A 12,057-nucleotide genomic window follows, 5' to 3' on the forward strand; every position below is an offset into this window, starting at 1 on the left:
GTGAAAAGGATAGGCGAAGCTTAGATCTAGTCAGAGCTTGAGCGTGCCTGCCTGCTATCGGCATGGGCTTAGTGGTTCATCAGCTGGGCTGCATCATCAACCATGCCATAGCCAAAGGCCTTGCGCTCTGCGACGCATATCCGATACTCAACTTTTCACCCCCCACTTCCACCACTGCTCTCCATATCTGTCCAAATCATGTTTGTTCTTGTTGTTGCTGCTGTTAGTGTTGTAATCATGGCTGCTCCATGCAAGTTACCTCAGCCTTTTTGGAAGTCTGATGTAATCTTACCACCATTCTACCCATTGGCTTGTATTTTTCACTCTTTGGCCCTCTACATTTCACATAGAATATACAACAGCAGATAGACCAAAAGGCATATCCCATCTGCTCAATCCTACTCCTGGTGCAATGCTAAAGACCCCAGCTGACTCTCACCTCCCCATAAGCAGGCCAGGCAACAAGTGGTACAGGGAGATCTGAGGCAGGAAACCGTGGTATCATGGCTGTCAGCCCTAAACACGGTGCTGTGATGCACTGCACAGCACATGCAAGACAGTGAGTGTGAGGCAGGAAGCACTAGTATCAAGGCTGTGAGAAACGAGCACAGTACTGCACTGCATGGAAGCAGTAGGAAGTTCTGGTATCATGGCTGTGAGCACTAAGCATAGTGCTATACGGCACAAGTGAGGCAGTGACAGCCAAGGCAGGAAGCCTTGGTATCGTGGCTGTGAAGACTGAGCACAGTGCTGCACTGCATAGGTATTTATGAAATTAACTGGTAAAGAAACCCATTGACAAACGCATTCCATATACAAACATGCTATGACTCAGAGCTAGCATTGAAAATAGAATAAGTAACATTCTTCTTTGTTTTACAAGTGTAAGAACTTATTCCAGGGCTTTGATAAATGTGGCAATAACTCACTTTTGTGAAGATGAACGATATTTTTATACCATCTTGTGCTTCACAAGTTGGCATCCCGGGCGTGACTTACAACACAGCACTGAAGTGGGAATGGCTGAAAGGTCATGCCATCCAACAGCTTACAGGCAGGCTTTAGGAAGATGGATAGAAGCAAAGAAAGGAAGAGTTGAGAATTGGGAGGTTATGTGAATTGCTGAAAGATCAAACAGTGAAAGCATCAGGAGGTCAATATTCAAAGTTGGCTGTTTAAGTAACTTAGCTGGATACATCTTATCCAACTAAGTTACGATATACATTCAGTGGCTGAGGGGGGATATGATAGAGGTCTTTAAGATCATGAGAATTCTTGAACGAGTAGATGTGAATCGGTTATTTACACGTTTGGATAATAGAAGGACTAGGGGGCATTCCATAAAGTTAGCACGTAGCACATTTAAGACTAATCGGAGAAAATTCTTTTTCACTCAACACACAATAAAGCTCTGGAATTTGTTGCCAGAGGATGTGGTTAGTACAGTTAGTGTAGCTGGGTTCAAAAAAGGTTTGGATACGTTCTTGGAAGAGAAGTCCATTAACGGCTATTAATCAAGTTTACTTAGGGAATAGCCACTGCTATTACTGGCATCAGTAGCATGGGATCTTCTTAGTGTTTGGGTAATTGCCAGGTCTTGTGGCCTGCTTTGGCCTCTGTTGGAAACAAGATGCTGGGCTTGATGGACCCTTGGTCTGACTCAGCATGGCAATTTCTTATGTTCTTAGTCACTGAATACAGGTGTATATGTGTGCACTTTGCTGGATAAGTCTACCTGGCAAAGCTTAGACCTGCTCTATGGGCTGTCTAAACTTCTACATACACTTATACTCCTAACTCCGAATATCAGTAGTTAAGCATGTAAGTTATACATCTAACTTGCTCCACCGCCGAACTGCCCAATGTATGCCCACTTTTTTTGTGTGTACATTTTAGACATATAAGGGACTTGTACGGCTAAGTGGCAGCAACTCAACATGGTCGCATATTCAGCGGCCATTACTTAGCCACATAAAACCCGCTTATCTGGCTAAATAGCAAAGAACATGCTTTGAATATTGACCTCCAGAAGTTTAAGCTTAAGAATCGGAAAGTTCTCAGAATCCACAGAACTACGTTCTAGGTTACGCTACCAAGGCAGCTATTTCTCATTACCAAAATGAGCACTTAGAAGAATACATGTTGGAATCACCTGCAAGAAACGTTCCTATAAGTGGCACTGCTGTTTAGGATGGACATTAAGCTACTAACATATACTAACTTAGTTGGGAAATTCATTCAAGTAAAACAAAAAAGAGGAAAATTGAAAACTCTACACCTTGGGGAACCCTTGAAACCATTTCACAGAATATAATAAATGTCTGAGTGATTTCCTCCCCAAAAAACTGGTGATCTCCGAATCAGAGGTAGCACCATCTGCTGGGAATCCAAAGGAAAGGAACATAAACCCCGTGGCAGTGAGTTAGAGATGGCAGGGTGCAGTAAACTCAGAAACAGACCCAACAGCTGCAAGGTAACAAAACCCTCTGGTAGGGCAGCAGAAGTATTTTCTCTCCCTGCCAAAGGATCTCTGCTGGTATTTCAATCACAATTGGATAGTTCTTACCTTATCTCTCTCTTTATCCTTCAACTTGTCCATGGACCTCTTCAGCCCTTCCTCCAGTAAATCCATGAGGCGCACGGTATCACCTGACCGAGTCTTAAACTTCTTCCTGAAACCCAGACAGAAATGGTGGCTGAGACGCCCCCAGAAAGCTGCCTCCTTTCCCTAGTATCATTCTTTGGGTTTTCAAACTGCAGCAACTTATGTTCCCAGGGCAGAGTTGCTTTAGGCTTCCAAAGGTGCTCAACACAACTTTCTTTCCTAGTGGTTAGAGCAGCGGGCTATGAAACAGGAGACCAGGGTTCAAATAACACTGGCGCTCCTTTGACCTTGGGCAAGTCACTTTACCCTCCATTGTCTCATATAAATAAAATTATCTGAATGTAATCCACTTTGGAGTGCTGAAAAAAGTGTGAAAAGCGGAATATACAAATCTAAATAAAATAAAATCCACTCAGGGCCAGTGCAAGGGTATTAGGTGCCCTAGGTGAAATTTTAGCCATGCATACACCCCTCCCCCAAACACACACACAATTACATTTTGAAAATTAACATTGCACATTAGTATGAATAAAAAAAGTCTGCATTTATAACCAACTGTTTTACATGAAAAGGAGAATATGATACTTATTGTACTGCATGCAAATATCTCATGGATATTCATTGTGGATATCTTGAAAACCAGACCTGTTTGAGGCACTCCAGGACTGGAGCTGCCTACCCCTGTGATAGGGCTTTATAAAATCATGAGTGTGGTAGAACAGGTACAGGACACTCCCTAAAGCTAGTAGGTAATAGATTTAAAATAAATTGAAAAAAATTATATTTTCACTCAACACACAATTAAGCTGAGGAATTTATTGCCATAGGATGTGGTTAAGGCATCTAATAGAGTTTAAAAAGAGTGTGGACAAGTTCCTGGAGGAAAAGTCCATAAATCATTATTAGTCTGGTGGACCTGAAGAAACCAATGCTTATCCGTAGAAGTGAGAAATAAGGAATGAATCTACCCGGTTACTTGTGACCCAGAAACAATTTGGGAGTGTGTACAGGGGGTGATATATATATCCTGATATATTTTATAAATGAAACATCACACTCATGGAAATGCTCTCTATATTCTATTGCCCTTATATATAGAGAGCATGGTCGCTTTAATTCTGGCAGGCTGATGTGACCGCAGGAGATGGAGCAAAACTGACATAACGGTTTATATAGACCCCTTCGGTGACATCAGCCTGCCAGTATTCTCCATCTCCAGCAGATGGTGGATATGCATCTCCCTAGGGATTGCTTTAAGTTTTAGAAAGAGAAAAGAAGAAGGAAATTGTAATTTGCCCTGCTCTCCTGTGGTGATACCTTATAGTCCGCCCCCCCCCCCCCCCCCCAGTCGAGAATTCCTGAGGTGATATCCTTGGATCCCTCCCTCAGATACATGCCTTGGTCTGGTAGCTGGTTTTCAGCTCGCATGGACTTAACTGTTTAAAAAAAACAAAAAACAGCTGAAAGGGGGGGGGGGGGGGGGGCACTGAGCTCTGCCTGAAATTTCAGCTCCCTGAAAATATTTGCTTTCAGCAGAGTGCTATTATCAAGCATCCAACCAATTTTGATGAAAAGTATCTTCAAAGATGTCAAATCCTAAACTGGTAGAGGTGCATAACCCACTGGTTCTTGATTCACCTGTCTGAATGCTAAGAAAAGGGGGATTACTAGTGGCATGCTGCAGGGATCAGGTTCTGTTTAACATTCCCATATTAGGGAAGGGCTATCAAACAAGGTTTGCCTTTTTGCGAATGATACCAAACTCTCCAGCAGGGAAGACACGAGGAAGGATATAATGAAGTTTGAGGAATTTGTAGTGTCTGACAGCTAAGATTTGAAGTTAAAAAATGCAAGGTCATGCATTTAGGTTGCAAAAAGCCCAAGGGAATAGTACAGCAGAGGGAGTGAATTTCTGTACATAAAACATGAGCAGGATCTGATGATCTGAAAGTGGCCAAACAAGTAAATAAGGCTACAGCAAACGCTGTAGCATTTGGAATAGTGTGAATAAGTCTGGAGACTGTATCTTCAAAAGGCTATAAACCAGACAGAGTCAGTTCAGAAGAGAGCTACTAAAATTGTCAACAGTCTTCATCATAAAGCACATAGGGACACATATATTGTAGAAAGCAAAAGGCAGATTAGATAGTTTACATGAAGAACTTTGCTATATGAAAGGTAGGATAGTGGATAAAGGTAATCACCAATAAATAATAAATGTGGATCAACATGAATTGTACAAGAGCTTAGCATAAGACTTTTTAAACATGATAGTTTCACATGCTTTCTTAGTCTGCTACTGACAAGCCACAATAAGAACAAGAAACATCTTTTAACTGCCTGATAAGGCCAGTGCCTAAACTGTCTGGGAATCATGCAATAACTGGATGTCTACTAGCAAAATCAAGCTTAAGGCATAAATCTGCTGAAAGTGTGAATTCTAAATAGAATGAGCTTGCACTACCTGAATTAGAGTCAGAAGTGAGAGTATAAGTAAACTGTAATTAACAGCATCCACTCAGATCATCAAAGAAAGACCATATGGTGGTCTCCGGGCCTATTTGTTCCCAAATTTCCCAGATACATTGACAACAGGGGGACTGTGAGGGAAGTATCTTTATCAAATCTTTATTACTGCAGTGCTGTTTTATCTTTGCTGATTTTTATGATATTTACAATATTTAGTAAACCAAGTTTTTGTTTTTACAAGTTGTTTTTGTGTGTACTATGACGTAATTATACCACCATTCATTCCACCATTTACATACATATATACCGTAGAGGAATAGAGAGATAGAGAGGTGGGTTTCTCTCAATGAAAGGGAGGCTCTGGAGCAAGGGATCATGGGATGAGGGTAAAAGGGGATAGACTAAGGAGTAATCTAAGGAAGCATTTCTTTACAGAAAGGGTAATGTTGCAAGGAACAGCCTTGCAATGGAGGTGGTGGAGATCTGAATTCAAGAAAACATGGGACAAGCACACAGGATCTCTGATGCAGAGGAAAGGACTATAAAGTTAAGCAGGAGATGGATCTGCGCAGAATGGATGGACCGCACGATCTTTATCTACCATTATGGTCTATGTTTCTACTTAATCTAATAACTGTTAAAAGCAAATTCCTTTAGCATTACATTTTTTTTGCATTTCTTAATGCTATAAGATGAATTGTTCTGCAGAACAGATGTTGAGACGTATTGTCTCCTCAGGATTTTGTTTCTCTTCACTATACTTGTGAAGTTTGCAACTTACTTGTCTTCTCCCAGCACAACTCCAAAGCCAGCGTGTTCCACTCTGGTCACAGCGGGGTCATACCAGCCAATCATTTGCCCTGCTGCAAACACTGTCTGGAAGTGCATAGACTAAAAAGCAAAGATCACAATCAGAAGCAGTACAGAGACATAACTATTATATATTTGTGCATTTAGCTTACCCTTTTCAGTGTTCTTGTGAGCAAAAAAGAGAATATAGTAAATTTAGGAAGGTCAAAAGACCTGGATTTTTTTTTCCAGAGTCTTTAACACCACGTAATCCACCAGCGACTTTTAGATTGATTATTTTATGCTGGATGTTTTATTATATTGATGTTGTCTTATGCTGTGTGTTCTATTACAGATGTTTTATATATTATTGCTTGCCTTATTCAAGTTATATTTTAGATTTGTTTCAAATTTTTGTCTTCAATTTTATTTGTACACTTTATAATTTATTGTATGATAATTGTAGCATTTGCTTGTTTTTTGATTGCTGTAAAGACAGTCAATCTATCAAATATAATAAACTAAACTAGAAGCGAGTTACATTCAGGCACAACAAGCATGTGCAAAATGACCAAAAACAAATCAAACTAAAATTAAAAGTGAAAATATTCCATGTAATTTGCATAAAAATCACACATATAATGTGCAACAAACCAGCTTCAGGCTAGCAGCTATTTTTATGTAATAAAAAAAAAAGGGGGGTTTTCCCCTATGATGGCAGTTTGAGACCGAGCATAATGAAAGGTCAGAGTCCATTCCGTGCTAAAGTTTTTTCCCCTTATAACAAAGTATTTTAAAGTAACTTTGTTCTGCAGTACTGGACTTCTCATTGATAAATATGAGCGATATAAATTACAAAATCAAAAATAAAAATGATAAAAAACATAGAAAAGAAGAAAAAGTTAACAAAAGTATATCTCAATAGTAGCTTTGAGAACATACTGAGGGAACGATATGATAAACTGGCATATTCCGTTTGTCACTGGTTACTCAGTTGGATTATTAGCAGATTGTATACCACATTATACTGAGCCACATAAAGGACGTTCTACTCTCCTAGGGCATAACCAAGTGTGAGAGCATCCAAGAGTGAAAAACCTGGGTCTGAGTAACAAAGTGTACTTTAATATTTTGTAGAGCTTAGCAAGCATGTTATTGTTCTGAGTTGCTGTTATCTCAAGTAGTGAATGTACAGTTAGAATTTGTTTTGAACATCTTTGTAAGAGACATTGCAGAAGGAATAGAAGGTAAAGTTTGCCTATTTGCGGATGATATTAAGATCTGCAACAGAGCGGACATATGCCTGAAGGAGTAGAGAGAATGAAAGTGATTTAAGAAAGTTTGAAGAGTGGTTGAAGATTTGGCAGCTGGGATTCAATGCCAAGAAATGCAGAGTCATGCATCTGGGATGCGGTGATCCAATAAAGCTGTATGTGATGGGGGTAAAATACTGATGTTCAAGGACCAAGAGAGGGATTCTTGGGGTTATAGTGTCTGGTGATCTGAAGATGGTGAAACAATATGACAAGGTGATAGCTAAAATCAGAAGAATGCTGGGCTGCGTACAGAGAGGAATAACCAGTAAGAGAAAGGAGGTGATAATGCCTTTGTATAGGTGCTTGGGGAGGCCTCACTGTTGCCCCCGGTCGCAGGCGGCTGCAACCTTTGCTACTCGCCTCCTTTCTCTATGCAACTCTGAGTCTGAAGAGAATGGCGGCCTCCACTTCCACATGCCGACCCTCATGGCGTGCCCAGGATGGCGTGGGTGCTCCCAGCAGCTATCTTACATCTGGGGTTACCTCAGGCACTCGCGCGCGCCTGCCCCCTTCTTAAACACGTCATGGCGGGAACCTCGGGGGTGTCCCCACCGCATGACATCATCCGCTTACTATACTTAAGCTCAGCTGACTTCTTGCAATACGAGTTAGCAACGATTCCTATCCTGCTATTTCCGCCACACTTGGACTTAGCCTCACTGTCCTTTCCGGGTGACCTAGGTACCCGCTCCTCGGGGGCCTTGCCACACTCAGGGCTATCCACTCCTCGGAGAGCCATTACTACCTGCTTCACTTCATTAACAGTGAGTTCTTGCATCATCCTCGGACGGCCCTTGCTGTTCCTGTTCCGGACCTCCTCGGTGCCTGATCTTCCATCTACTTCCACAGTACCAGTATGAGTACAGAACCTGCTCTTCTACCTTCGCTGTACAGATTCTTGGGTTACTCCGTTTGTGGGTCACTACCGGATTCCCTCCTATCTTGTGCAACTATTCCATCGGCTTCCGGCCTACCTTGCACTGCGGACTACTACTGGAGTTGCCAGCACAAGCTACGCCTAGAGAAGGTATTCACCGGACTACTCCGTGCTGCGGATTATTATCGGACTGATCAGCTTGCAGGTCACACTCTCTGGACTGACTATTGATCCGCTCCTCGGATCACCATTAGCTGTATAATAAAGTTGTTTCCTCTGTTGTCCATCACTGCTGAGACCTTGCCTGTTGTGGTAAGTGCCCACAGGGCTCCTCCCTGTGGGCGGAGTCTTCACTCACCCCGACCCAAGGGCCCACTATTAGTTCAAGACACACAGAACGTAACACTCACCTGGAGTACTGTGTTCAGTTCTGAAGCGCATATTTATGTATCTATCTAATTAATTAATTAATTAATTAGCTAGCCCTTTTTTCATACTGATATTAGTAGCTACATCATATCTGTTTACAGCAGAACTGAAGATTGAAATTACATTAAACAGGTACCAGGGATGGGATTACATAGGAACAGAGATACATAGCTTGGAACTGGCAAACAAGAGCAACAGGCTACTTGAAATCACAAGAAAACCAAAAAGAACAAGAAAAACATTGTAACGTAACTTATACCAAGTATCGGGTTAAGTGCTGGCACGGCAGGTGTAAAGAGTGCAGAGGATCTATTTGGGGTAGGCCAGTTTGAAGAGCCAGGTCTTTAAGTTAGTTTTGAATTGAATTTAATGGTACAAGGCTCAAGCCTGAGGCTCGTGGGTAGTGAGTTCCAGTGGGTAGGCCCGGCGATGGAGAGGGCTCGGTTCCTCGTGGAGGTAAGGTGTGCCTTCTTGAGGGAAGGAACATGGAGGGTACCTTTATTGGAAGCTCTGGTGGGGCGGCTAGAGAGTGTGAGGCGGAATGGCTCCACAAGCCAGTTGGAATTGTGTGTGTAGATGGATTCGTGAATAATGGTAAGAGTTTTATAGAGGATGCATGAGGGGATCGGGAGCCAGTGCAGGTTTTAAAGATAAGAGCGATATGGTCAAATTTACGGGCATTAGAGATGGTCCTTGCTACAGCGTTCAGTCAAAATAGGCAATGCTGAATCCACTCACTACGCCCTCACCCAAGGAGTCCCTCAAGGTTCTTCACTCTCATCCACCCTATTCAATATCTACCCTACACCCCTCTGCCAGCTCCTATCTGACCTGGGCCTCAAATTCTACCTTTATGCTGGCGACGTCCAAATTATCATACCTATTCATGACTTTATCTGATTCCTTAAAACTCTGGGGAAACTGCCCTGCTACCATTAACACCCTTCTCACAAATCTCCACCTTGCCTTAAATACCTCCAAAACGGAACTGCTCCTCATATCACAACACCAACCTCCCAAACCCTCCCTTGCAAACGACCCTGCATATAGTGCCATCTCTGCTGGCGTCCTGGTAGTGGGTCTCGCTGGCCAGGTGGGCCTCGGGCCTAGTCTGGTAGCAGTCCTCTGGGCTGGTCGTGGTGTGGAGTGGCCCACTTGGCCGGCGAGACCCCCAGTTGGGGGTCTCGCCGGTCAAGTGGGCCTCGGGCCTAGTAGCCGGCCTGGTCGCAGTCCTTGGGGCTGGTCGCAGATGCTGGTTTCCGGCTGCAGGCTCCGGACCCTGGCAGGTCTGCGCCAGCCGCGCGGAGCTCGGTGTCAGTGGTCAGGTCAGCGTGGAGAGAGAGACGCCCGGGGAAGGCTGCAGTTTAAAGAGCTCGTCACCGTCGCGTTCTGGGCGTCGGAAATCGCCTCGAGGTAGGCCGCGAATGAAGCCAGGTGGTGGAGTGGCTGGCGTCCCGGTCGGGGGTCTCGCTGGCCAAGTGGGCCTCGGGCCTAGTCGCCGGCCTGGTCGCAGTCCTCAGGGCTGGTCGCAGATGCTGGTTTCTGGCTGCAGGCTCCAGACCCCGGCAGGTCTGCGCTGGCCGCACGGAGCTCGATGTCAGCGGTCGGGTCGGATGGAGGAGGTCCAGAGAAGGGCGACCAAAATGGTGTGGGGTCAGTACTGGAAGACTTATGAGGAAAGGCTGAAGGACCTAAATATGTATACCCTGGAAGAGGGGAGATATGACACAGACCTTTAGATACCTGAAAGATTTTAATGATGCACATACTTCAAACCTTTTCCGTTGGAAAGAAATCAGTAGAGCCAGGGGTCAGGAAATGAAACTCAGGAAATATTTCTTCATGAAGAGGGTAGTGGATGCCTGGAAGGCCCTTCTGGAGGAGGTGGTGAATACGAAAATAGTCAAAGAATTCAAAGGGGCATGGGATAAACACTGTGGATCCCTAAAGGCTGGAGGATGGAAAGGAAGAAAAGAGTGCATGGCGGCAACTTGCTGGTTGCCTTGATGCAACTGCAACATTGCTCTCCATTTCAATGGCAGAGGGAAAGAGGAGCTGGATTCAATCAACAACCAAAGAGGACCCAGACTTTTACGGTCTGGGGAACTGATAAACATGGGGGAACTTGCACGGAGCAGCAGTTACTACCCTTAACAGAAGGCATAGGATTACTATTAACAAATACACCTTGATGCTTTGGAAGCACCTGCAACATCGCTCTCTGCTTGGATGGCAGTGGGGGATGGGAGGGGATGGAAGGGGAATTGGATTCAGACAACAGTCAACACAGGCCCTGACTTTTATGGTCTGGGGTACTGATATGCAGACAAGGGGAAAAAGCACAGGACTGCTTCTAAGTTCAGGCTCATAAGCAAAGCATGTCAAGCAGCACTGTCTGAATTTTCAAGAAGGCTCATCACACAGTAAAAATGTTGCTAGTGGTAAATTTTTATGGGTTATCTTAAGGCATGGGGATAACTGCATGGAGCAGCAGTTGCTACCATAAGAATCTTGCTGAGCAGACTGCCGTTATTACTATGTTACTATATACATACACACACACACACACACCATGCACACACTATTCTGACCTGAGGAAGGAAGTATTAGGTCCTGAAAGCTAGTAAAAAACCATATTCAGTAAGTCCAATAAAAAGGTACTTTGATATACATATTTTGTTTTTGTTAACCTTTCTGTGCATTCAAGTGGATTAACACAGCAGCTATACTACTTTAACTAACATTTCTATAGTAAAATGTCTGCAAAGCCAGAGCATTTACTCACTCACCTGACCGCTGTCTACCACATAGATAACGATGTCACCATTTTCATCAAACAACCGCTGATGCAAAGCAGCAAGGTCCGACGTGTCATACGTGTAACCTCCATCGGATTTCACGACTGTTAAGGGAATGGAGCATTCCGGGGGAAATACGATCTTCCGCCCCTCATCATCTTGGACAAGGCCTACAAGGAGGAATCAGGGTGGAAGAAGTTTTTTAGATAACTGCACATCAAAAGTTAAAGAAAATAGTTTGCTTAATTTAGAATAATTCCAGTATTTATATATGAACATTTGATATTCCACCCTTCTCAAGTCACAAGGCAGATTATAAAAGATAAGAACATACAGAATGTGGTAATGTATGCATGCAAAAATAACCTGAAGATAAAAGGAAGATTAAGGATCTAGGATATAAATAAGGAACACTTAGTACATTGTGTTGCAATAAAGAAATTAAAAAGTATAAATAGATTCCTGGGATCGAGGGCAGACCCAAGATGGCGGCGGTGTAGCAGCACTGCTCCGTTTCCCAACTAACTGTGATTGTTTCTTCAGGCTGGGAGAGCCGCTGAATTATGCCCCCGAAAAGGAAAGGTCGGGTCCGAGTGTATCCTGCAGCGCCATCCCTTCCATCCGGACAGCGTACGATAACGGAGCTGACTGCAAACTATTCGAGTGGAGGTGACGCGCTCCATGGAGGTTACCACGGGAGGAGCCATGGTAGACCCTGGAGAAACCAGCTTGAGCCCTCCAGACTCCAGGACGCCTCCAGTGCCGGTCCCCAGA

At 43.7% G+C, this 12,057-nt stretch overlaps 1 protein-coding gene across 1 annotated transcript in view; it reads right to left on the minus strand.

Moving 5' to 3' along the window:
- The window catches only part of RARS (arginyl-tRNA synthetase), a 113,158-nt gene that overhangs the window by 15,139 nt on the left and 85,962 nt on the right, over positions 1–12,057 (minus strand). The window contains exons 10-12 of the mRNA XM_029583732.1: positions 11,275–11,453; positions 5,856–5,965; positions 2,567–2,672 (exon numbers count right to left, since the gene is read on the minus strand). Of these exons, the coding sequence (XP_029439592.1) occupies positions 2,567–2,672; positions 5,856–5,965; positions 11,275–11,453 (395 nt within the window). The remainder of the gene's footprint in view (positions 1–2,566; positions 2,673–5,855; positions 5,966–11,274; positions 11,454–12,057) is intronic.

Source organism: Rhinatrema bivittatum, chromosome 18 (genome assembly GCF_901001135.1).
Source record: "Rhinatrema bivittatum chromosome 18, aRhiBiv1.1, whole genome shotgun sequence".
NCBI classification, from domain to species: Eukaryota; Metazoa; Chordata; class Amphibia; order Gymnophiona; family Rhinatrematidae; genus Rhinatrema; species Rhinatrema bivittatum.